Below are 22,673 nucleotides of genomic sequence, written 5' to 3' on the forward strand. Positions count from 1 at the left end.
GTGACATCATTAATCGGGGATTATTAATCAACCCTGGCAAAACTGCCTTTTGCTTACAATTTTACAAAAAAAGAGTTCCTTTATTTTTGGTTTAGGGAAAGAAAGAGGAGAATGAATAGAAATAAAAACACAGAGAGCAGATTCTCTCTCAGGGAAATATATCCTTAGAAAGAATAGGGTGCTGCAATGTACCAAATATACCTAGAATTAAGCATTTCTAAAATAACCAAGGAAAGAAAAAGGAGAATGGTTGGGATTTGGGGAGTTGCTAAATCAAAAGGGACAGGAGGAGCTAATGGTTATTCTGGAACAATCTTTCCAAAAAACATCATGTTGATGTTACAACACCTCAGCTTTTTTTATTTTTCCAGATGGAATTGGAACTTCCTCAAAGACTATTGAATGGTTGGTAATGATTCTACCATATGCAATTTGGCAGTTGTCCCTAAAAGGAAAATGAATGTATATATTTGTGAGTGGATAGGCTGTGGAGTCAGAGGCCCTAGGTTCAAATCCCTTCCTTCCCTTATGCCTACTAACTATATTATAGAAAAGTTATTTTACCTCCATGAGGTCTCATTTTCCTCATTTATAAGATGACTTCTGTGGTCCCTTGTATATATTCATGATGCTCTCTCTCTCTCTCTCTCTCTCTCTCCTCTCTCTCTCTCTCTCTCTCTCTCTCTCTCTCTCTCTCTCTCTCTCTTTCTCTCTCTCTCTCTTTCTCTCTCTCTCTTTCTCTCTCTCTCTGTCTCTTTCTCTCTCTCTCTCTCTTTCTCTGTCTCTCTGTCTCTCTTTCTTTCTCTCTCTTTCTCTCTCTCTCTGTCTGTCTCTGTCTCTGTCTCTCTCTCTCTTTCTCTCTCTCTCTTTCTCTCTCTCTGTCTCTCTCTCTTTCTCTCTCTCTCTTTCTCTGTCTCTCTGTCTCTCTTTCTTTCTCTCTCTGTCTGTCTCTGTCTCTCTGTCTCTCTCTCTGTCTCTCTCTCTCTCTCTTTCCATCTTTCTCCCCAACACGTATAACATTAAAATATACCATCATGTTCTTATGGCTCTTATAAAGAACAGCTTTAGTTAATGGAACACAGAGCCTCTTGATATAACATTAGAGATTGAAAACCTACATCCTCTTCCCCTATAATCCAATCTTCTATCCTCACCCAAATTATACTTTCATTAAGTCATCATGACATTGAACCTCAAACATCTACTCTGAACAAGGTTTATTCACCAAGGATTGCCTTCTCACCCTTTTATTCTGAGGAGTACTTTCCTTTGTAACAATTAACTTAAAATTCCATTCTTGTAATACTTTTCTTTTTCTTGAAAAAAAGTACCATCTTCTCTAATTATGAGAACCAAGGATAAAAAGAGGCATCAAGTTTGGGCTATTTTATGAAAATGTTTAATCCAACTGTTTCTTTGGAATGTAGTAGTCATAGTTTGGAATTTCAGTTACAGCTCAGTTCTAGGTGGATTTTATGCTACTCAGTGTCTGAGAATACAAACGTCATTTAAAGTTAAGGCTTCACTGTTCATTTTGAAACAACAATTTACAAGTGTCCTATTGTCATAGAAAATAAAAATTTCTGTAAAAAAAATTTGCACAAAATTTCATGATGGTACAAAACATGAAGCAATAATATACCAGTAAAATGAAATCATTTTACTACAGAAGTTTTTTTTATAGTTTTTCAATAAAGAAAAAAATATGTTATTTTACAGTTTTAAAAATTATGAAACAATCTAAAACAATATAAACTGAACATTCTGTAACACTGCCTTTACAAATTAATAACTTTATAAACATATAATTTTTAAATATATTTATCAGTGCAAGATACTTTTTAATTTAAAGTTGCAGTATCATTTTTCCTTAGTTGAAGGCAACTTTAAGTCCGTCACCTTCTAAGAAATGAAGTCTTTAGTGCTTTAGTCCTGCTTCTGGACCAGACACCATCGGGGACAAAACTTATTCTTCTTTTGTGGCCCTCCATACTTTACAAGAAACAAACAGCATTTCCAATCCAATTAAATCAAGATGAATGGGCTTTCCACACTAGGATGCAAATGCGACTCCCCAGTGTATCCGAGAGACCAGTCCTTATGCAGGAGAGGGGGGAAAGACTTATAAATCATTATATACAACATGACACAAGTACACGGAAAACAATTTCTTTGGGATAATTCACAGGCTGCCTTGATACCAGGATGTCTCGCTTGTTATAGTGTTAGGAGCCCTAAGTCCTGCCCCACAGAAGGCTTCTACTTTGTTCAGTGACTTGGAAAGAAGCCCAGAGGCATTCATTCACAGGAGCCACCAGTTCCCCCTGCTTCTGAGTAAATTTTTGATAAGATTTTTAGTGTTTGCTACTTTCCTCAACTCAGAACATTCTCCTTTCCTGGTCCCAAGATTTAGAGTTTTTGTTTTTAATTAACTACTAGCTTTTTTATTCCCTTCCCATCTTCCAACCAAACAGTTTCATTGGGGTTTAAAGGAACCTGACAACCTTACTTAGTCAACCTGACTCCCAAATAAGCAGGTTCCAATGGAATATTTAGCATTGGCATTTCATGGCTTTTGTTCAGCCTTTCTTTGAGGTGTCATTTGTAACTCTATTCAATAAAAGATATACCCGGCAAGCCCCCAATTTATTTTTTCCCCATAGAACCCACATACTTCAGTTAATTTTGATTTTGATTTTGGGATAAAAAAGACTAAGTGAGTAAAAAGTTGAAGGAAAAAGGATACTGTCACTTTACAGAGTTAACAAGAAGCCCAAAGTTAGACTTTGGGGGGAGTAAAATTAGGAATTTTCCCTTAATTATTTATTTTTAAACATAAAGTCTAGTAAAAATCCTTTGCCATTGTCAGCAAATTAAAGCTGCAGGTTTCTTTCCTCAACAATGGCAAATGCCTATTTTTTAATAAGAGAGAAAAGACACAGAGAGATAGGAGAGAGAGAGAGAGAGAGAGTAAGAAGAGAAGAAAAAGTTTACATCTGAAAATACATTCCATATGAAAGGACAATAAAAGAGGATATTGCAGCTTTCTACAAAAGGGTCAAGAGACATGAAACTGAATTACAGAAAAAGTAGAACAATCAAAGCCAAGTCGCCCAATCTTCCGAGCCCTTGCCTTCCTGGGGGAGAGAGGGGTAACATTTCACACTAAAATATACTTTTTTTCTTAGGACGCCACCAGGGTTTGATTAGAGATAAGGGCTTCTTTTCACCAGAGGGAAAGAGTGGGTAGGTCAAGTGAATACAATGAGAACCAGTACAAACAAAAAGGCACTTTGGAGGACATAGGTTAGCCAGTGCCAAGGACTGTTTGTGTCGGTTTCCGGTGGTACCCTCGGGTCAGTTGCCAGTCACGGCTGATGATGGCACGTTTTTCTGTATGGAGTTCACAAGCACGAAGTGGAGTACAACACTGAAAACATCAAGGGAGCTTGGACCGTATTGCTTCATAAACAGAGCTGACACACTTTACCGGTACTGAGGCGACAGTACTCTCTCAAGAAGACAGCCTAACCCTTCTTTGCCTATGCACAACACAGGGAATTATACACAAGTACAGGCGCGGGAGTCCGCTGCACGGCGGTCAATCCAATCTTTTCTGGGCACTGAGTTACAGGCAGCGAAGGGACCCCACGGAATACACTTGGTGACAGCATCTTGGATTTTGCACAGTTTAGAATCAAATCCATCAAAGGAAAAGGGGAAAAGAGAGAAGGGGATGGGGGAAAGACAAAAGGAGTCAGTAAGTCAATCCTACTTGGTCTCAACACCAGCGTCTGATTATTTAAATCAAACCAACAGAAAAAGCTGACTGTCCATGGTTCGGATCGTTAATACAGATGATTGTTCAGGTTTGTCTGTCGGCTCTACTCATCACACCTCCTGAGAAAAGCTTGGCTCAGCGTCATCAACGCATGTTTCAGCCTGTACAGTAAAGGAAGATCAACAGTTCCCCAGCACGCTCAAGTTATGTCCTTCCGCTTAAATTCCTCAACGTGTCTTTTTTCATCCCGGCTTTCACGCCTCCGAGTAAGTATTTTGTGTGTTCAGTTTGTCTTTTTTCAACTTTACGCCATCCACAAGTTCAAAGTTGTAATTCTCCAGGGCAGATAAATTTCTTTCAGACATCCCATTGTGCCAACAGGCACAATATAGGACCACCCCACATATGGCTCCCAAAAGGACACCGAGGGCACTCATGGCGATAATGGTAATGAGGATGGGGTCCAGGGTCTTCAACACGTTGCCCGGCTTCCTAGAAATGTTCTCATCGCCTTCTCCTCTTTCTTCATATCCTGGTGTGCTTCCTAAGGGGGAAGAGGAGAGGATAAAAATAACTTCCAGATGAAAGTAAAGCAGAAAAGATGGAAAAGATGGAGGATCTGCCCTTTCCATCACTAAGAGTCTTGGGTGAATTTGCAAAAGCTGAGGTCTGTTCCCCAGATGGCTGGATGTGACTCAGAGAGCCTCAGCATCTTGTGGCTTGGTGAGCTTAGAGGGATCTTGACTTTGGGACCAACAAGGGCCACATTTCCTCATCCTAATTCAAATTTCCTTTAAAATTTAGAGTTCGGATGTGATATCTAATAATAATAATAATGATGATATCTAACATTCATGTAGTGCTTACTATGAGCCAGGAGCTATATATGTGTGTGTATATATAAACTATGTGTATATATATGAACTATAAGAACAGATGTGTGTGTGTGTTCACCTTAGAGATTTAAATATTCCTTGTTCATCTGACTAACTTCAAACCCAGCCATGAGAAAATATTCAGGGCCATCCTTTCATGTGGTGGAGTCTCCAATCTCACTGTATTTTATGCATATGTTTGTTCTACCCAAGTATAAAATTTCTACTCCACACAACGGTGTATTTCCAAGTGTACTGTGGTTTTATTCGAGGCAGAACAAAGCCTTCAAGATACACTCATTCTGACAGCTAAAAGCAAAGAGAAATTTGGCAAAGCCCAGCAAAGCTGGGTTGTGTTTTTGGGAGGTATAAAACACGACTGAGATACTTCACTCTCAGTGGCTCCCAGTCCTGGTGGCTTCATGGGAGAAAGCAGCAGAGCTCAGCAAATCGCTCACTGGGGAAATCTTTGCTTTAGTGTGGTGCATAAGGAATTATTAACAGGGGAGCCTGGTGACTAATTACCTTGTACTAGAAAGGAGACTAAAAATGTTAATGTGAAACATGTTTGGTGTTTACTTAATGGTGTTCAGAACAACAAGGATTCTAATCAAAGAAGACTAAAAATATATGCAGTGAGTCCTTATTCAGGGCAGGGGAATACAAACCTAGGGACATATTAATACTCTATCCCTTGATGAAATATTGTTTTGAAACAATGTCTAATAAGGTTTACATGTCAGTATGCAGACTCTGTAACTAAGAACTGTGAAGAATTATTAATATGCTTGCTACTCCAATGATGATACACCAAATGCAATTCTGGATACAGCAAAAGTCCATGCATATCTATGCATATATATTCTGATATGGACTTCAATATGTAGAAACACACATAGCTTTAGGAATGGTAGGGGTTTACTATTGGGAGCACCCATGGCAATGATGGTATGCTAGTCCCTTTCCAAAGTGGCAGGTAGTGCAGGTCAATCTTGGTGCTTTCACTGGCCTTGGTTTTGGGTCCCTTTCTCTTAAACTTATCCAATATCTTCTGGGAGGCAGAATGGGAAGGTTCTAGGATCAGAGGTCTTAGATTTGACTTTTAGTCCTGTTACTTATTTACTTGTGTGACCTTGGGTCCTTTATAGACCTCAGTGTTCCTACTGTTAAAAAGGGGGGCAGGACTGATTTGTGAAGTCCCTTATGAGCTCTAGATTCTATAAAAAGCCAAGTTTGGTGGCTTTTGGTAATTCCTAGATGAACTGAAAGTAGAATTTAGGAAGTTGAGGACTAATTAAAAGAAATTATGAAAACCAGTATTTTTGTGGATTAGGAAAGAAATGGAAGGAAGGAGAACAAACACAATGGTCTGTGCAGGACAGTTTGCAAACATTTTTAAATAATTTGCATCTGGTGAGTAAGTAGTAAGAGTTTAAATTGATTTTCTTTAGTTGCTAAGGCATGAAGACATTTTCTTTATGGCTTGCCCTAGATCAGAGAGTGTCATCAAATGTTCTGTTGGACTCAAATTCTTATGCAAAATGAAGTCAGCACTAATTGAAAATATTAAGGGGAATCTTAGCATGATATCTTACAAGAATTCAAATCACAGTCTGATTATTTATATTAAAAATTCATTCCAGTGACAGATATCAATAACAAATACAGAGAATATCATGTTAAAACTGATAAGGAAGACAATTTTACCTGTTTCAGGATTTATGCTTTCTTTGTTCTTATTATCCACATCCATTGATTCTAATGAATAAAAAAGAAAATGAATTATGATAATTAAAAATGCAACATATAACATACATGTAAGAATATGCATTTTTTAGGTTCCATTTGGATATGCAAGGAGACTAGAGCCCTTTGAAATGATGAGAAATCAATAGAAGGGTGATAGTACACATAAATTTGCTAATCAGCCAGAATTTGACTTAAGTTTCAACTCCTCTCCCTCTGCAGCATCCAGGGTGAATAGATAATGTTTTTAGAGATTTGAAGAAGAAAGCAGTAATATGAGTTTGATAGAATATATACAAGACCAATCTTGGAGTCTGGAAGACTTGCTTCTGATCCATGTTGAATGTGTGACTTGAGGCAAGGCACTAAGCCTCTCTGTGTCCCCAGACAACTCTTTAATACCACAAACTAGGATATCATTGGGGGAGGAGGGGAGTTTTTTCACAATGAATTCCCCATATAAACAACAGGATGATCTATAGAGTCTTTGGAAGGCCATTAGCCAAATAGTCAATGTTCCATATTCTGAGGGCATTTAGCCAGTTAAATTGCTTCAGTTCTCAATTTTGCCCCCTTTTTTTTTAATCAATACTGGTCTGAATTTGGTTACAAAGACCAAGATGTGACATTCTGTGCTTGCTACATGAAATAAGTCTGTTAGGAGATTAGCACAGTTAGAAATATGAAGCCCTAAAATAAAAATTTCAGAAAGGAAGTCCTTCCCCTTTGTAAACCACAATCTTGAACGAGTGTCCCCTCAGCTCCCAACTGACCACGCCATTCTCTGCAATCCTAATGCATTCAGCATGAATCACACACCTTGATGATGAGTTATTTTATTTGTTTCACCAATGCCAGTTTTGTCTCTTCTAGAGAGACCATAAACTCACTGGGAATAAAATAGCAATGGGCCATAGCATCTTGCATATCTTCTATACTGTCTAGTGTCTAGCACAAAGCAAGGACACATTGGGAAAACAATACACACTTTGTGACTGATTGTTGGGACAATTGTATTGTATTTTCACTGGAGAGTGAAACAAAGGAGGCAGCCAGAAAAGGATGTCTCCCTGGGACTGATTCGTTATGGTGGTGTTTGCACTTTCTACTTGAAAATTTGAGCAATAAATATCCAACAAGTCGTATAACTGATCTTTACAAGGGATATTTCCCAGAATTCAGGAGGGTTCACTTAAGTGGATATTGGATACAAATACAAATGAGCCAAACGACATCTCCATAACCCTCTATAGATCGTGCCCCACAGGATCTACTGGTAGGGAGTCCCATTTATTCTCTTGTAGTTCTGTCCAGTGCTCTAGTCAGGCCAGTTTTATGAGTAATTATCAGTGGCCAGCACCAAAATATTAAGCATTACTCTTCCCTGTCACAACCTGATAAGTACAATTTATACCAGTCCACTGGGATATCAAATGTAATATCTCCTTTCATAGATCAAAGAACTAAGCATTTTTTTTCACCATATTTTTTTCAGTTGCTGCTATTGACCCAGTCATATTTCTACCAGCAGTTCAGGGTCTGTATGCATTTAAACACACTAGAGGGAAATGGCTTTGAAAAGCAATGGAGTTTCCAAAATAACCCAAAACCATGACAAAGAATAGGTTTTAAACTGATATCACTGTCCTCTTTAGTTGTAATTAATACAATGAATTTATAGGATGATATATAACATTAAAGTTGGAGTGGAATAAATGAGGCTTAAGACAAATAAACAAGTATGCTATTAGAATGACATTAATAATGCTTTCTGAAAATAGTACAGAAAATGAAGAATTATGGTCTAGATTGCCCCCCTATATTAAGCATGCTTCAAAATAGCACTAACTGCCAGGCTAACTTTGGGCATAAGGCATGGTTCTCTTTATTTCATTAAAAATAATTTCTGTTATTCAGAGATAAACTTTTTAGCTAATTCATGATAATGCATGATGTTTATAGGATTCATTATTTACTGACCTGGTCTTAGTTATATTGTGTGCAGTTAAATTTTCCAAGTTCACAATGTGCATTTATACTTGAAATCATCCAATTGTTTAAATGCTTTGTTTGCGTTACCAAAATACCTGGAAGTAACTAAAGCATTTAAACTTTAATGCTTAAAGTCACTGCCCTTAAAAACACTGTTTTGGACCTTACTGGGGGAAGCAATGTGATATTGTGGATAATGAGCCTTGGAAACAGAAAGAATTCAAGTTTTATCTCTGACACCAACTGGCTAGGGAAACCTCAGCAAATTGATAAATATCTCAGTTGCCTGGGCAACTCTTTAAGACTAACGGTATAGAGAAAAGTGTTGATTTGCAGAAGGAAAGGAAATTTTCTCACTTGAATATGTGTCCTTCTCCTGTCCCCTCAGCTCCCAACTGACCACACCATTCTCTGCAATCCTAATGCACTCAGCATGAACTACACACTTTGACAATGAGTTATTTTATTTGTTTCACCAATGTCAGTTTTGTCTCTTCTAGAGAAACCATAAACTCACTGGGAATAAAATTGCAATGGGCCATCCTTCTATATCACCCATAGTGTCTAGCATAGAGCAAGAACACCCTGGGAAAACAACGTATGCTTTGTGATTGACTGTTGCGACAATAAGCTCCTCATACCAATTAAGTCATAAATCTATTCCCTATGCCCTATCTTATAGACAGTGGCTATTAGGTATGCACCTGCATTTACTCTGCTTCTTATTAGTGCATCCAAAGCAGGCTAAGGTCACGGAATGTGTGTTATCACACCAAGGAACCAAGTTGGGATGCCAACCAGGAGCTATTACATTCAATAACTCTCTTCCCATTTTGAAGGTGTCTCTAAGCAGCAGTTAAAAAGAAGGGAGAAATAAAATCAACCAGCCTACAAACATTTATTAAATGTCAGCTCTCTATGAAGTATTGTATCAGTCACTCATAAAAATGAGACAAAAGAACTCCTGGATTGGTATTGGGGAAGCTGGCCCATTCAATTACTATTATAAAGCTATTTATTCTGGAAACCATAAGACATATGAGCCAGGTGAGAGTCTGTTAATTTAGCTAACTTTCCTTGTGGGTCTCTGTGTTCACTGTATCATATACATCCCTGAGTTATATCTGGTCGGGAGTGTGAATTAGGTGAAATCTTTGCCATATAGAACATTAAAAAGTTGTGATAGTGCTAAGTGTTTGTTATCAGGGTCAACTAAAAGCAGTGACTTTGATAACATTTTAGATCTCTATTCTCTCTCTTTCTCTCTGTGTATATGTGTGTGTGTGTGTGTGTGTGTGTGTGTGTGTGTATACACACACACATACAGGGGTCTGATAATAGGAAATTATTTTATTTTAAACATTATGATTCAATTGGAATACATATCTCACTAGTACCTCCCTAATACTGAAAACCTAGTTCCATATGAGTGAGATACAGACAAGAGCAGTATTGAGAACATTAAGACGCATCTTCATTGGTCCCACTCTGTGTCACCTCATACTTACTTTTACAATCCTCCTGTGAAATGTGGTTATTAATACTAATGTCGTCAACTGCAATCCCTCCAAGGTTTCCTTTTCCGATTTCACCCTCAACAATCACCTAGCAAAGTGAGAAAATTTTCACATGTTTAACTGATAGTGCCAAATTGCAGTGCTTACAAATGCTTGCTCAGCTCTAGCAACAGCACCCAAATTAAATTCACGAGCTTTCACATAAGCACATGCTTTGCTCATCAATCGATATTAGCTGGTTGGTATGGTGTAGAGCATCACTTCACACATTCTTTTAAAAATAGAAACTTAAAACTAGGGGAAAAAATAGCAGATGAAAAGGATGAAACGTTGTGACTGCCCAGAAATAGTTGGTAAGGCAGTGTTTTCTGTTCCTTTTCAGGTAATTGCTTCTATTCGTGCCATTTGGGAGACCATGAAATATGCTGCCATTATAATTTTCACTGCAACAATATCCCAGACTCGGAAGGACCATCACCACCAAAAGTCTTCCAGAATTTCCAGAATGTTTTCTGTTCTCTCGCCCCTATTTCTTTTGCACAATCCCCAGGAAGTCTCACGTTCAAAGGGGAACTTGGTCTGATCTCTCAGTTTCCGTAGCTAAAGTCTTTCAGCACTCTCTAATGGACCATATGAATTAACTGTCCCCAACTCAGGTAAGTCAATGTACCTGATAATGTTTCAGAGACTTGTGAAGCAGGACGCGGCCTTCCTTCCAGTGGTTCCCTTGATGTCCAATGGCAGTCCAGAGTGTTTGATCATATTCATCTGGCTTCTGGTAGCGCAGCTTGACCCTCAAGGTGCCAACATGGGAACCTGACATGTGGTACCAGAAGGTCATGCAGTGGGCAGAGTTCTGGGAGTAAACGATGGGGCTTAGCAGCCGGGCCACTTTGCCCTTCTGATTTTCATCAGCTTGGGAATAGATGAAGTTGCCATCTCCTGCTGTGACAATAAGACTGTGTTAGGAAGAGTGGCCACATTCACTGTTCTTTTGCTTTTTTTCCTTTGAAATGCCTCTCTTCCCTCCCCCCCACCAACCCCCAAGCCTATTTTCCCCAGGCTGAGCTGCCAGGGCCCACTGTACTAAAGGGAAAAGGGACCCTTCACAGGGAAACTTAAAAGTCTTGCTTGGTAGCCAAGACCCTTCTGTGTGTGTATTTGCAACAATAGCCTGATTAGGAGAAAAGCCTGGTGGTAAATCTTTATTCTGTAAAGCCTCATTAATTCATATCCTATTCATTTGGAACCGTGATCATTTTGTCATGGTTTGGGGATGAAGTCTGATTTCTTGGAGAAAACAAACTGTTTTTGAGCACCTTTAATACCTACTCCAGTAATGCTCATCTGCATACAAACATGGACTGGACTAATTAAAAGGGACTCTTGACTATTCATTAAAGCACATCCAGGACTGCTACCCGATCAACATTTGTTGTAAATGTTTGTTGTAGTGGATTGAATTTATGCACTCTGCCTGTAAATGACACTGTCCTGGGGACCAGCCAAATTTGAAAGAGCACAGACTTGTCTGCTAAGGCATCCTGCTTCATCATGGTCAGAGATGATGGCGACAGCCACAAAATACTTCGTATATAAAGACTACACACAGGACACATACATATATGTATGGATATTTACATGTACATATATATATATATAAACATATATTAATAAATACACCACATCTCTATCATCTATGTTTATATCTATTTTCCCCTTTTGTCCTCTCAATGGTCCTGTGAAGTACTATTATCTCAACTGCAGAGATGAAAGAGGCTCAATGTCAGGGGCAAACTCAAATTCAAATCCTCCTGATTCGTGCTCCATTGCATCCCCAACTGCCACCAGTACTGACAAGCACATGTGCATATGCATAGTGTACACGTATACAACAGATATATGAGTCTTTTATATTTGCTTATTTCTGGTAGAAATAACACTTTTTTGTGGTTGTTTAATTGTTTTCTGGTCATGACTGATGCTTTGTGACCCTACTTGGGGTTTTCTTGGCAAAGATATAGGAGTGGTTTGTTATTTCCTTCTCTAGCTCATTTTACAGAAGCAGAAATTGAGGTAAATAGAATTAAATGGCTTGCCCAGGTTGCAGACAATTTGTTGGATGCTGGCCTATATTAGGTGCATACTTTGAACTGATAGAATGACAGTTTCATTCATAAAAATAAAATTTATTCATTGCCTTTCTTAATTTTGCCTGGGTTTCTTCTCAGTTTCTGTGAGATGGTTAGGTCTCTCATTTTTGTTGGCTGTCAGGTTGGGAGGTGGGACAGCATCTAGGTGGCACATTGGATAGAAGGCTGGGTCTGGAGTCAGAAAAATTTGAGTTTGAATCTAGAGTCAAATACTTTATAAACAGTGTGACCCTGGACAAGTCACTTAGTCTGTCTCAATTTCCTCAACTATAAATGAAGAAATGAAATATTTGGAAAAAATTTAGCACAATATCTGGTACATAGTAGACACTATATAGCCTTTAGCTTTTACTATTATTATTATCAGTAGAGGTAGTGGAGATGGTAGCACTTCTATAGACTATATATCTGTATCTCTCTATCTAGTTCTGAACAGTGAGGATTGCTCCTACTAAAGTCTGGGAACCAGTTCAGAATCCATATAAAGTCATATTTTTGAAGCCCTTTGCAATGGGCTAGTTTTGGCAGTGGAGATACTCTCTGAGCTGTAATTACTTACTATTGGTTTTGCTTTTAATTGTCCCCAATGGGAAAATTTCCCTCTGTCACCACTGGATCTAAACATATAACTCATGCTTCATTGTTTGCCCTTCAAACAGAAATCACTCAAGCTAAAGCTAATGCTTAAATGCTTCCAGGGGCTATGGTTTCATTGGTGGGGTGCTCCCCTCAAAGACTCCACTTCGAATCCCTCTGTGACTTTGAAGAATCACCAGGGGTGGAAAATTCATCAGTCTACAATCCTGCTGGCGATGAACCTTCCTGAATTCAACTAGACTAGTATTTAGACTATGGATATGTAGTTGGTCATTAGGCTTGTGCCTCAAGGAAATGGCAAACCACTCCAATATCTTTGCCAAGAAAACCCAAATGGGGTCAAAAAGAGTTGGATATGGTGAAAAATGATTAAACAACCACAAAACAAAATTGATTAGGTTCAACCAACTCAACCAGAAAAACAAAACAAAACAAAAAGACTCATATATCCATTGTATACTTGTATATTGTGTATATGCACATGTGTTTGTTAGTATTAATAGTGGCTAGAGACACAGTGGATAATGCAATGGAGCAGGACTCAGGAGGTTGGGTGCCTGCTGGAGCTGGTATTTTGAAATTCAGTTACCTGAAGGAACCTATGGTCATCTCTATGTTACACTGAGGTATTGGAATAGGACTAATGCTAATGTACAGGCAGTGGAATGATGAATCTTATTCTGTGCCTTCAATTAGCAGTCAATATATTTCATTATCTACTCTAGAAAGAGCACTGCTTTTAAAATAAAGTCATCTCAGTTCAAATGCTACTACTGAGACAAAAAGAAAGCGATAGAAATGTAGGGAGGATGAAATAGAAAAAAAAAGAAAGGAGGAAAAAAGAAGGAAGAAAGGAGATAAAAGAGATAGAAAAGAAGGAAAAAAAGAGAAAGGGAGGATGGAAGAAAGAAGAAAGATATAGAAATGCAAAGAGGAAGTAATAAAAAGAAAGGAAAGAAGGGAAGAAAAATGGAAGGAAGAAAGGAAGAAAGAGATAGGAAGAAATAAAGAAAGGAGATACAAATAAAGAAAGAAAGGAGATATAAAGAAGGGAATAAAAAAAGGAAGGAATTAAGGCATAAAGAAGAAAATTAGTGATTGTGAAGAAGTAGGAAGGTATGTGTATGTGTGTGTGTGTGTGAAATGTTTTTGTTAGCATTTCACTAGACATTTATTTTTTGGTAATGACAGTGCTGGTCCAGTTGCCAAGCTGAGATGGCTGGTCATGAAAAACAGAGGAAGCAACATTTTTGGTTGTTAATTTAAGCCTCTGTAATTCGTCTAGTCAGAAAGTCCAGATATTTTTCCTTTTAGGGATTTTATTCCAGTTCTGGGTCAGGAACTCTGTGTTCATTGTCTCAATTAGTGCTTTCCTTCCGCAGCCTTTTAGCTTTTGTCAGTCTCTGGCTTGCTTAGCTTTTAACCTCCTTTGAATGTCAGATCCTACTGAGCCATTTGCCTTCATTTTGCATCAATTTTTTCACCATTACTGCCTTCATTTCAGCTAATTGCATTTAGTTAATTTGATGCCATTTATATGTACAGTGCCATTTACAGTCAAAGTATTTTAAGTTTTTAAAAACTACTTGTCTTAAGATTCAATGAAAAGTGTCTCAGGACTGAAGGAGTCCAATTTTACCTAATTTCCTTGTCATTCTCATTAGGGCAAGGGGGAGGGGAAGGTGAGAGCAGTAAAAGAGGAAGGTCTATCTGGCACACTTAATGACTCCATGCACCAGCTAAAAAGGGAAGAGTAAAACAGACCAATAATCCAGATCACACTGACCCATTCTACCAAAGCACCAACATGGGGCCAGGGGAAGGGGGGGAGGAATCTTTTTTTTTTTTTTTTTTTTTAAATAAGGTCTCAACACACCAGCAAATTCCTACTCTGGGGATCCTTAGGGAAGCCATCACTTCTGAATAAGCAATGTTTGGAAAAACACCAGTGTGTTGAAAATTTTTATCCAAGATGGAAAATTCTCACTTTTTTATGCTATCAGTTAAGTGGAAGCAAAGAAGAGATGAACTGGGGAAATGATAAAAAGGAACCAGCTTGTCTTATTAGCTTTTTTCAACAAGGTATAAAAGAGTTATTTATTTGGAGTTTGGGGGACATGATGGGTACTTTTTTTTGATGCCTTCTTTACCTGTTCAGAAGAGACTGAAGTTAAAGTCTTTCAAAACAGAATTAGCATATCAGACCATCTTGCCTCATCCCTCTTCAAGGTCTGAGGAAGAGTTAATTGAAGGGTAATTGAAGATTTTCCTCGGTTATGAATAAAAAGAATGCTATAGACACAGAACACTTGTATTTTATTTGAAGAAGTCTCATGATATCCTTGTGGACAAGGTGGAGAGACATGGGCTAGAAAAGGACAGTTTATTGGATTTGGAATGAACTGAATCACTGGACCCTGAATATTGAATTTAATGAATGGATTGTTGTCAATCTGGAATGAAAATTCTACATAAACACCATGGGATTCTCAGAAAATTAGCCCTATCCTACCTAATATTTTTATTAGTGATTTGGATAAAGATGTGATCATCAGGATTATCCAATTTGTAAATAATGTGAAATAAGAAGAGGTTGTTTATCTACATCCATGTATGGTTATATTATACAGATTATTTGGCACAGTGCTTAGCACACAGTGGGTATTATATAAATTCCAGTTGTTATTTTATTATTATTACTTTTCTTAGATTATCTTGTATTTATTTTGCATATATATATGTACATATATATATATGTATATGTATATATATATACATGTAGGCAGATGGACTCCCACAAAAGGATGTAAGCTTTTTGAGGACAGGAATGTTTTTATTTTTATGTACTCAGGACCTGATATAACAAGGGCTAGTACATAAAAAGGGCATCAATTTTTGTCTTTGATTCTGGATCTCTATCTATTATACATAAGGTAAAAAAATCCAGGATCCCCAAACATTTTGGTAGGCTAGAATGACTGTACTAACTCTAATAAGAAGGCATTTTATGGAGATTAATATAAAGCTTTTGAATTAAACTCATCTTCATAAATCTGAACAGAAACATGAAAAAAGAAATTTTTTGGGGGGGATGTGGAGCAACTAGATGACACAATGGATGCATTGGCCCTGAAGGAAGGAGGAGCTGAGTTCAAATCCATCACCTAATACTTATTAGCTGTGTGACCTGGATAATTCACTTAATCCCAACTGCTTCACAAAAAAAAAACAAGGAAAGAAGAAAGAAAGGGTGGGAGAGAAGAACAAAGAAATAGCAATTATTTTTGGAAAGGGCAAATTTCATAGGAATCAATGGTGAGACTGGGCACTCAGAAAAGTTAAAAGAAAAGAAACATTCTCCACAAGGGAGGTTATAGTTTTACTGTATTGGTTCTGATTTTAGAAGGACATTGGGAAAACTAGAAATTTTAAGGGGAAGGTGTGGGAAATCAAGTCATTCCATAAGAACATAGAACTTAGGAGGAGTATGATAGCTAGCTAGCTGGCTTCAAGTATTTGAAGAGTTATTATGTGGAAGAGAGATTAAATTTGTTTTACTTGGCTTGAGGGGGCAAGAGTAGGAGCTGTGAGTGGACAGTTGTCAAGAAACAGATTTCAGCAAAATAAAATAAAAACTTATTAACAATTAGATCTTGGAAAGTAGAATGGAGTATATTGGGAAGTTGTGAATTCCTTGTCCCTGAAGATCTTTAAGCCTTTGTAGGTTGGATAGCCAATTGAATGAGATGTTATAGGGATGATTTCTGATTTTTTAATTTTAGGTTCAAAAATTATTAATTCATGTGCAGTTTTCTTCTGCTAAATGGCTTTTTGGGGAAGGGCATCTCTCATAGGAGAAATAAAATCATAAATCTTTGCTCCTTGCCTTGAGTAAATTTTTATCTAAGAAGGAAAAAGACAAATAAGATATCCTGTCAATGAAACCCTATTTGCAAGGCTCTTGTCTCTGGACAAGACTTTGTAACTGAAAATTCAGAGACACCAGTGTAGCCTTTCCCATCCCCTCAGAGACTTCTCTGGTTTAAAAAGGATCCTTGGTGAGAATGTAGTTTTACCATGAACTCATGATTACCTGTGTGATCTTGAATAGGTCCCGTTTTGCTCGTCAATACACTCCACTTTAGTTCCACATGATTGTCATGTTCCCACTGACAGAATGTTTTATGAGATCCCCAGCCAAATCCACAGTTAAAACCGTATGCCGTAAACTCTTCATTAGTCAGGAAGGAGAAAAAAAGAGACAGAAAAAAAGAGTTAATCATCTAATTTAGAAAAAAATAGAGACCTCAATTAGTCTCTGGAAGGAAATTTTATATAAAGATTCATTTCTACTTCAATATTCTGGGAAGGCCACAAATATCAGTACTGCCAGGAACTTGAAATGCAGGGAAAATGTCAAATGTTTTCAAAATTTCATTTAGCTATTCTTTACTGGCTTTAAACAGATTAGAGATGGCAATGTCAAATTGGTTTTACATTAAAAAAATTAAAGATGGTATCTTTCAATGACATGTATAGTACCACTTGAAGCATCTCCTTTCACAATATTTAATGGTCTTTGATGAAGGCTGAATCATATAGACTGAAATCCACAGATATGAATATTGAGAGGAGACTGGTTCACAGACTTAAAAAATCTGGATGGGTGGACTGTTTTAAGGGTACAATTTTGGTATTTATCCAGATTTTAAACAATACTCTTTTAAAGTTTTCACAGTTTAGACATTTCAGATAAAGTATTTTTGGAGAAGTAGAATGTTTTGTGCTCTTTATATAACAATTTTAAATAAAATGGGTTTTTTTGGTTGTTTTATGGCTTGTACAGAGTTCCCCCCCACACTTAAAATTCTCGATACCCTTAAAACCACAGAGGTAAGTGAAACTACACATATATTTAAATCATCACCAGAAAATTTTTATCTTAATTTTTTTTCCTTTGGAATTTCTGGAGCAAATTGATGGGTATCAACAATTTCCCCCATTTGTCTAGCAAGTCATTGCCTGATAATGCTCCTTCCCAGATATATGATGTTATAAGATTTTATTATGATTCTCATCTTTAGAATTTTTATTTAATATTGCAAATACTTGGAAACAAATCCCATTGAATATTGGAAAATCTATGGCAGCAATAAGCCTTCCTCCCAAATTCAAACTTAAAATAGATACGACAACAGGCTATGGATTCTTCAATGCAATTTTTTTGGGGGGGGGTTAAAGAAAATAAAACATTCAGAAATCAGAGTAACATCAGCAAATTTTATTGCCTTTAATTTAGTTTAGACCGCCCACAAGATGGCAGCATTGAAATGGAAAGGGGAGAGAGACAAATAGGGCACTCGGCCAAATGAACTTAAAATAAACCTCACAACAAGTCTCGTGTACAGCAAGGGAAGTCTGGTATCTTAAGGCTTATGATGGTCAGAATGAGATCATATCTTGTTTTGAGTTTTAACTTTGCCCAGGTATTTTGCTGCTTTCTCTATCTATCCCCCACTCTGTTATCCCTCTTTACCAGCCTCCTCCTTTTACACTCTAATAAAATTGGAATTTTAATGGAAAGATCTATTAAACAGATAAGGATGAAATTCTTTACATTTCTGGGATCCAAGGAACACTTGGAAACACTAACATTTGCTTCCAACTCATCAAATTCTAGAAGAAAGCATCCATTTGATGTACTTTCAAGCTGGAATAGAAAACATTCCTAATTCCAGTGATGTGACCTTTTCCAAAAGATGACACCAGAAGTCCAAAGAAGTAAACTAGGAAACCAGATGATATATTTAATTTGAGCATTATCAGCTAGTGGAAAAGGGCCATATTTCACAGTTCTAGTGTCACTGGAGAGATATATTTCATGTCTAGTCTTTCATAACATGAAATAAGGTTTCTGAAAGCCTGAGAAAGGCTCTCCAAAATTTACCACACGTTTGCCTACCAAGATTAAATTATGTAGATGAAGGGTAGTAAATTGAAGTTCGAATGGTTAGGTAGCCTTGGATGTTGCAGTGTGATCATACTGGAGTGTACTGTTACATAACTACATGTTAGAAAAACATTAATGGGAACATTTTATTTTTTGTGTGTCACCCCCAAAGATATTTTATAAAACATTCAGTACAGGAACGCAATAAGGCATTTTACGTATAATTCAGATTGTGTTTCCTTTGCTAAAACCTTAACCATGTCCTTCAGGAGAGGAAACCACCACATCTGTGATTTAAACTAAAGGATTTCCACTGATGTCACAAACATACAAGTTCAGGCTCTTATTATTGCCAGGATTGTGGAATCTCTTTGCCTGGATGCCTTTTTTAAAGAAAGGCTTAGATTATCATCTGCTTAGGAAGTCATGGGTGTGGTCCTGTATGGCTGGTCAAGGGAACTTCCAAGATTCCTCCCTGTCTGCAGATTTAAGTTTTGATGAGAGCATGCTGTTTGCAGTTCATACTTTTCTTCTATTCTTTTATTTATTTATTTTTTCTATTGGTCATTGAACTGATAACTTGTGGCTAGTTTTTCATTCTATAAGAAATAATGGAAGGAAGGCATTTTAGGGTGGTGAATAAATATAGCTTGTAGTTTCAAATTCTGGTCAGAGAAAAAAAAAGGCATGAGAGGCACAAGATACCCATAAATGTAAACTAAACATTGGAATATTGACCCCTAAATCTTCAAAATACTATCCGGGTACAGTTCTCATTAAAGCTAATGGGAATAATGTGGTTAAATCCCTACTCGACTCTTAAAAAAATAGCAGGAAACAATATTGTGAACTTAAAACAAATTTATAGTCTCAGAGAGCAAGCACCAGCTGTACTTATAGAGCCAATCTTACTCACAGTTGAATCATTAATGGTGAATGTGCACGAGGATTTAATTTTAAAGTCTAGTATACAAAGTTTCTATTGAGTAGTTGAATATTCCCAACTCACAGGCTGGTCCTTGCTTTTCAAACAAGGGGAGGTGATGAGGGGCATGGAAATTGCAAGGACACTAAAACACTTTGAGTTGCTATAGCAATATTAGGAGACATAGAAGCATATGAGGGAAAGTATATTTAAAAAGATGGTACATGTCCCAGCTGACTTGGCATATCATGTGCTTATTGAGTTTACTAACACTGGTCACAATTAGAATCCAGTTGGTTCTGTAGAACTATGGTAGAAATGGATTCGGATAGAGAGCTCTGATGAGTTCTGATTTCTCAAAGTTTATGAAAACTACTGAGAGAGACCAACACTTCCAGGTTCTTTGACACGCAAAGCACTAGGTAGACTGGCTGGAGAGAACCAAGTGGGCAAAATGAACCTCTCAATTATCTCAGAATCCATTTTGGTATAAATCTGGCTCTCTCTTCTTCATGGCCATCGAAGGAGAAGTATAAGGAGGAAGTTACTGGGAAGCAGATTTAAGTCTGATATTTATCAGGAAAAACTTCCTCATAATTGGAACCATTCAAAGGTTACCTGGGGAAGTGTTGTATTCTTCCTCAAAAGCATTCTTCAGAGTTTAAAGAGCAGCGAGTTTTAAAGGATCAATTTTAAAGGAAATTCTCATTAAATGGCCTTTGAGGTCCTTACCAATACTCAAGATTCTATAGAAATGGAGCATATGCTCCATGTTCAAGGGCGTAATTGAAATATAACTCAGTGATTTACCTTAATATAATATTTTAGGGCTTATACAACACATAACTAACATGAGATAGGACAAGTATTATTTTTCTCAATTAACAGATGAGGAGGTTAAGTCTCTGAGACAATAAATAATTTGTCTAAGTGGTTCAGTAGACAGAATTCTGGGCCTGGAATCAGGAAGATGTAAATACAAATTTGGCTTCAGACACCTAGTACTTATGTGATGTAGGGCAAGTCTTAATCATTATATACTTCAGTTTTGTCATCTGTAAAATGTAGATAATAATAACACCCGACTCCTAGCTTTGTTGTGAAAATCAAATGAGATAATCTTATAAAGCCTTTATCATAGTGACTAGCACATAATAGGTGCTATATAAATGTTAGCTAACAGTAGCAATAGAAATAGTAGTAGTAGTAATAATAATAATAAAACTAGTAGTAATAGTAGTAGTAGTAGTGGTAATAGTAGTAGTAATAATAGTGGCAGTAGTAGTGGTGGTGGTAGTAGTAGTAGTGGTGATAGTAGTAGTAATAATTATAATAATAGAAATAGTAATACTAGTAGTTGTAGTAGTAGTAGTGCTAAGAATGGTAGTAGTAATAGTAATAATAGTGCTAGTAGTAGTAGTAGTAGTAATGGTAATAATAGTGATAATAGTAGTAGTGGTAATGGTGGTAGTAGTAATGGTAGTAATAGTAGTAATAATATATTTTATATATATATATAAAATATAATATATATATATATAAAACATAATAGTAGTAATAATAGTAATAGTAGTGGTAGTAATAGTAGTAGTAGCAGTAGTAGTGACAATAGCAATAGTAGTCGCAGTAGTCTGAGGCAAGAGCAGAACTCAGATCTTTCCAGTGCAAATCTGGTTTTCTGCCCTCAGTGATATCAGAGATATGCTCAGTTCTTCTAAATCCACCAGACAACCAGCCTCGGCTTCCACAGTAATTCATCAGCAGGGTGTGTAATGTGTCTCAACATTTCCTCAACAGCAGGACACCATGGGGCTAGCCTGAGAGTGCCGGCTGGTTTAATTAGCACACTTCCTTAAAGGATGCTGCCTCTATTGAAACTGCCATAAACTAGAAAATAAGCATCTTGGAAGAAGCACTTTGCTGAGGTACTTCTACCGGCTTTGTTGCCCCTTTTCCACCCCCAGTGATGGCTGTTGACTCAGCAGTCCCAAATCACCACTTGGATAATAAATAAGCAGTGAATTAGGGAGTGGAAGAGATAGATACAGGATGCTGTTTTTTTGTACACAGAGATGACCCTGCAAATGTCAATACCAGCAGAATGTGATCTTTGAGATAGTTTTTTTTTTTTTCTTCCCCTTCTTCATACACTGATGGGTTGAAGTTGGGTGGGCACCCTTTGACTGTGCCTTTGGTGAGATGGCAGGCTTGCTGTCTGTGGCCATGGAACAAAGTTCCTTTATGTGAAACTAAAGAACCATGACCTTGACCTCAAGTTCAAACCAAATGAGTCAACCAGTGCAATTTTTTTTCTTTTCTCTTTTGAAAAGCAGTTCTTAGAAACTCTTTATTACATGGAAAAAAAAAACCCAAAACAAAACAAAACTACCCTGTCTGGGAATTTCAAGTTGCTTTATCCCTCGTTCTTCTTTCTTTCCTTCTCTTTATCTTTTGATTAGTTTTATAGTATTAATATCTGTTCTCCTAAAAACTCTTTACTCAGATGCTTCAGTGTGGAGAGGAATTAACCACATGCCCTTGAAGGCTATGTTAGTAGTGCTCAAGTCTTGGCCAGTCCAACTGTGGTAGAAAAGCTTTGGGATTGGGGCAATGGGCTCAGTGACAGGCTATGGTACAGTGGAATAACAGGACTTGAATCACTTGACTTCTTTAGTTCTCGGTTTCCTTCTTTGTAAAGTGAAGACCTAGAACTAGAACATCTCTTACCATTCTGTGACCTCTGATTAGTGGCTAAGTACAGATAGGTTCTTCTCCAGAAAGCTGGTCATGAAATGAAGAGAATTTTTGCTCACACTGGCATCTGTGCTGGGAGCTACATCAGGGGAGAGACTGTCTAATCGGATGTAATAGCACAGCCAGGTGGGACATCTCTAGCAGAAGGTGGGGAAGAAGATAGAACAGGAAATTAAACTGATGATAGCACAATTTCACTGCAGATTTGATAATTGTGCCAACTGAGTGGAAAACTGAAAGGAATGACTAAAGCATTGAAGGCAATTATCAAGACTTCATTTAATTGATCCTATTTATTTTTCCTATTCATGCACCTAATGGACATTCGGTTATATTTCCTATTTCCTTTCCTCATTAGCTCCTATAGTGGAGAGTTGGCTGTA

At 37.3% G+C, this 22,673-nt stretch overlaps 1 protein-coding gene across 5 annotated transcripts in view; it reads right to left on the reverse strand.

Moving 5' to 3' along the window:
• Window positions 1-1,376: 1,376 nt before the first annotated feature.
• Window positions 1,377-22,673, reverse strand: part of NRP1 (neuropilin 1) — a 173,993-nt gene continuing 152,696 nt past the window's right edge. For 3 of the 5 annotated variants that reach the window (XM_074267075.1, XM_074267073.1, XM_074267071.1), the window contains 5 exons: window positions 16,755-16,892; window positions 10,582-10,856; window positions 9,903-9,999; window positions 6,364-6,414; window positions 1,377-4,325 (listed from right to left, as the gene is read on the reverse strand). In XM_074267075.1, the coding sequence (XP_074123176.1) occupies window positions 4,036-4,325; window positions 6,364-6,414; window positions 9,903-9,999; window positions 10,582-10,856; window positions 16,755-16,892 (851 nt within the window). In that variant the 3' untranslated portion in view covers window positions 1,377-4,035. The remainder of the gene's footprint in view (window positions 4,326-6,363; window positions 6,415-9,902; window positions 10,000-10,581; window positions 10,857-16,754; window positions 16,893-22,673) is intronic. The other 2 variants (XM_074267074.1, XM_074267072.1) reach the window with 1 other exon arrangement.

Source organism: Sminthopsis crassicaudata, chromosome 5, assembly GCF_048593235.1.
Source record: "Sminthopsis crassicaudata isolate SCR6 chromosome 5, ASM4859323v1, whole genome shotgun sequence".
NCBI lineage: Eukaryota > Metazoa > Chordata > Mammalia > Dasyuromorphia > Dasyuridae > Sminthopsis > Sminthopsis crassicaudata.